The 4569-nt window shown below is 36.8% G+C and overlaps 1 protein-coding gene across 2 annotated transcripts in view; it reads right to left on the reverse strand.

The window, feature by feature from the left end:
* LOC107730867 (isoprenoid synthase domain-containing protein-like) overlaps positions 1-4569 on the reverse strand; it is a 43138-nt gene that overhangs the window by 31345 nt on the left and 7224 nt on the right. For both annotated transcript variants that reach the window (XM_016541825.1, XM_016541826.1), the window contains exons 2-3: positions 2979-3252; positions 596-745 (exon numbers count right to left, since the gene is read on the reverse strand). In XM_016541825.1, the coding sequence (XP_016397311.1) occupies positions 596-745; positions 2979-3252 (424 nt within the window). The remainder of the gene's footprint in view (positions 1-595; positions 746-2978; positions 3253-4569) is intronic.

Below are 4569 nucleotides of genomic sequence, written 5' to 3' on the forward strand. Positions count from 1 at the left end.
TTTTTTCAAAGTTGAACTTGCATTAATTTTATATGGCTTTCTAAACATGCGGCTCCTTTGTGCGAGATGTGAGTGCAACGGTAATAGACGTCCCTCTAGAAAATGCGCGAAATATGCGTTCTTTGTGAACGGCTTGATTTCAGTTTTGACGTAAACAAGATCTCCGCATTGATGTTCTCCTTTCCCGCAATATTTTTAATTAACAACGCAGCAGCGCCGCATCTAGTGGCTTCAACTGGATAGGTTAACAAAAACATTAAAATGCAATGACACTTCTATCGTCATCGCATCTCGTGCGCCACTGATAAGGCTGCCTCCTTAACGCACACCTAAAATTCGAATGCAACGTTTTTGCATTCGAATGTGGATTTTTATTTTAAATTCGACGAATATTCGAATTTTTTTTGACAGCCGTAATACATATATATATATATTTTTTTTTTTTTTTATGTATTTAAAAACATAAATATTGAGATGCCTAAAATTACCATAAAAGTCACTGTGGGAATGTCAAGGTGACAGTCAACTCTAATGTACTTTGCACATTGAATCTGAGGTTTATTCTAACCAATAAATGTGTCTGGGTTGCTCATACCCGCTGGTAGGCCTGGAAAATAACATCATAAAGAAATCCTTGAGGCATTTCACTGGCTCGGTACTTTGCTCTCTCCAGCGAGTGGTCTAGGTAGCCCTCTGACGTGGTTGCAATGACCGTGGACACCAGAGGACGTATCGCTCCTGAGGCCTGAAAAAAACAGATAAACAATATAACAATTAAAAACATGCCTTATAAAAATCTGTTTATTCATAATTACTAAATAATGGTGCATTAGGGTCAAGCAATGAATCACTATCCCTCTCATATTCTTTTGAGTGTTTCATAAACATATGGGTTTTGCTTTCCAGCCCTTGTCAGTGCCTTGGAGAGGAGATTTAGAAGAAAATCAGAAATCTTGAACCTCATATCAAAGCCAGCAAAAACATTGCTAAAACATCTTATCCGGTTTCATGCTTTAAGGAGTAGTGCTGAGAGGTGTCAACAATATGTTTATCTTAGTGATTTATGGACATTGGAACAGCCCACAATGCAGTCAAACCACAAACAAAGCTGGATTTCTCGTCTTCTGCGGAGTTATTCTGTTCCTGATGCAGACTTCATGACGTTTGCCTGGGAAGGATAGTATATATGTAACAGTGTATACAGTAGGTATAGAAAATAATTTCTATTCGAGGCTTAGTGTATCCCATCATGCATCATGTTCTGGAAATAAATCGTGAGACTTTTTGCCGAAATCTCGCGAGAGGTCACGGAAACCTTTCCAATGCATGTTAAATATTAATAATAGTTAGATATTACACATAATTTGGAAGTAAAACAAAGAGTTGCATGTTTTATTGGTGCAAATGAGTAGCGGTGATAATTATTTTGTACAACATTTGCAACGGCTTTTCATCACTTAATTAGAAGCACCACAAAATTAAATTGTGTCATCTGTTATAGAGACTACTGAACAGACATTTAGAAGTTGATTTTAAAATGCAAAGTATTGAAAATAAGAATAAAGCTCTGTAAACACTTGCATTTTTACAACACTGTGTGTCCCATCAGGTAATGAAAAGTTCTACACACACTTGTGGACTTCATGCTCACTTGAACACTTACAGGAAATACGTCATATAAGTAGTCAAGTGCAAAGGCCGCAAGTGCGGGTACTTGGACAAGGGGACTATCAATGCCTAGAAGCACAGTGAAGTCTATTATTAAGAAGAATTCTGAGACTAAAATTGAATTATTTGGCCTCAACACCATACGAGCATTCCTACAGTAAAGCATGGAGGTGGTGATATCCTGTTATGGTGGTGTTTCTCTGCAGCAGGGACTGGAGCACTTGTCAGGATAGAAGGAAAAATGGATGGGGCAAAATACCGTCAAATTCTTGAGGAAAATCTGCTGCCCTCTGCCAGAAAGTTGTCAATGGAGGTTTACCTTCCAACATGACAATGACCCAAAGCACATGACAAAACTGAGCACACATTGGTTGAAGGAGAAAAAGGTGAATGTCCTTGCATGGCCTAGTCAGAGCTCAGACTTAAACCCCACTGAAAATCTGTGGAATGACTTGAAGACTGCAGTCCACAAACGGTCACCATTACATTTAACTGAACTTGAGCAGTTCTGCAAAGAAGAGTGGGCAAATATTGCAAAGTCTAGATGTGCAAAGTTAGTAGAGACAAATCCCAACAGACTAAAGGCTGTAATTAAAGCAAAAGGTGGTTCAACAAAATACTGACACAAGGAATTGATCCTTTTTCCAACTCAGTGATTCTGTTTTTTTTATTTTTCCTGACATATTGGTGTTATATGTTACACTTGGATGTTATAAGTTGCACCGAGTAAATACAGCTGGATAAAACAAAAACTGTGTCCGTCTTCATTTCAGCCTGCAAAGCAACAAAATATGATTATTTTAAAGGGTAAACAATAGATTATTTTGTTCTTTTCTATACCCACTGTAGATATTAAAACAGCTTCTCTGATTGGAGTTTTTCATATTTATTATATAACAGCTTCACACGTATCTCTGAAACCTGTATCAGGAATTCTGTTTTGACGGCTTAAAGTGGTCTAACTTTCCCTCACCTCATAAATTTGACGGATATGTAGACCATGTTACAGCAGATTAGGGAAGGGAGTGTTCAGATAGTGTGGACATTCATCACCACAGATATTTCAGGGAGTGTTTTAAAATGAATTATTCCAAATGACAGCCACAAAAAAGTGTGTATTTGAATTAAATGTATAATTTACGCCAATTGTATTGTAGTATATATGATAATAGCCAATATCAGCATTCATGAGCAGAGATAAACATATGGGTTAAAAAAAATTTTCTCCAAACTGTTGTTAAATTCCATAACATGCACTATTTGAACTCAATCTGGATAAACAAAATCTGGATATAGAAGAGAAAACGAACCCCTTGCTCTTTAGCTGCTAGGGTGATTTTCAGCAGAAGATCTTCTTCCACAAACGGCCGTACCGCATCATGGATGATGACCACTTTTGGTTTGGGTGTCAGTGAGTTTGAAGTGTTGCAGAAGGCCTGAAGTCCGTTGAAGATAGACCTATGTCTGGTGGTTCCCCCGTGGACTACATTTACCTTTGTGTGATTAAATTTCTGGACAATATTCAGCATCAAGTCATGATTCTCCTTAGCAACCACAACGACAACAGTTCCAATCCATGGTAATCTGACGAGAAAATACAGATAACAGCTTTCATTTGTCTAGTTTTAAAAACTATCAAAAGAAACACAACATAATCGCTGTGATAATAGAGTGAGCGAACAAATTGTATGTTATGCTGTTGTAATTAGTATTATTTTAGTTTTTATTAATATTCTGAATTAGCTTTTAGTTTTATATTTCCATTTTATTTTTTTGCTTTTGTTATTTTTATTGCCTTTTGTTTTTTCAAATGCTACTATTTAGGTTTCATTTATTTTTATTTCAGTTTTTGTTTTAGTTTTTATTTGATTTCCAATTACTAATGTCAGTAAGATGCCAAGACAATATTTCTAATTTTCATTTAAAGTTTTTCCTCAAATATTTATCTTTTATTTCAGCTTTAGTTTTAGTTAACGTTAATAACCCTCTTGTGGCATCAAATGAAATTATAAAAATAATTAGATTTACAATGCTAAGATGTTGGTTGCCAGTGTGTTGTTAAGTGGTTTCTGAGGTGTTTGAGCCCATTTTTATACATTTACTTGGGAGTTCTGGGTGGTTTCTCTATGATATTTACATTGTTAGCCAACAGGTGGCCCAAAAGGCCATATGACTGACAGGTAAATCAACCAATCACATTTCGTTTTGTGACGCATCATGTTTAGTAGAGGTGCACCGATTGACCAGCCAGTGATCAGAATCGGCCGATTTTTCACGTCTCACGTCTTGCCGATTCCGAGCCGATCCTTTTATTGCCAGCGGCGCTGGTAATGACCTCACAGTCGCGTGTAAACATGTCGTTTCGCATGAGAATGATTCTAATTTTAATTGCATTCCGTGTAAACGGTGACTGATCATGTAGCCTATTTATGTCGTGCCAGATGAGGCTTGCACAGCCTGAGTGAGTGTATGAGATAAACAGCACACACAAAGTAACTCACAGAAATGTATAGATGCCTACTGCGGTAGGAAAAAAAATATTTACAAAATATGATTTAGGTAAGCAACATTATACGGCCATGATTACAACACGATTACAATGAATGACTGATTTTACACAATAGTATTTCAATAAACAATAAGTTAAAATTAATTGACTTAGATTTTAGACAAAATATTGACTGTTTTTGCTCAATTTCGCTGACGAAAATAGTTCCGATCAAAGCCACAGCAGAACTGTTGTGTGTCTCCGAGCAACACACAGCGGTGTTTGTTACTGAATGAATCCACGTTTTTGAACAAATCGAGTGAGTCAATGATTCAGTGGCCCATTCATAAGGCCAGTCACTTGCCTCGTTTCTGAATGAATCAGCCGTTTGAATGAATCGGTTGAATGAATGA

This window comes from Sinocyclocheilus rhinocerous, unplaced genomic scaffold, assembly GCF_001515625.1.
Source record: "Sinocyclocheilus rhinocerous isolate Xijiao unplaced genomic scaffold, SAMN03320098_v1.1 scaffold938, whole genome shotgun sequence".
Classification (NCBI taxonomy): Eukaryota; Metazoa; Chordata; class Actinopteri; order Cypriniformes; family Cyprinidae; genus Sinocyclocheilus; species Sinocyclocheilus rhinocerous.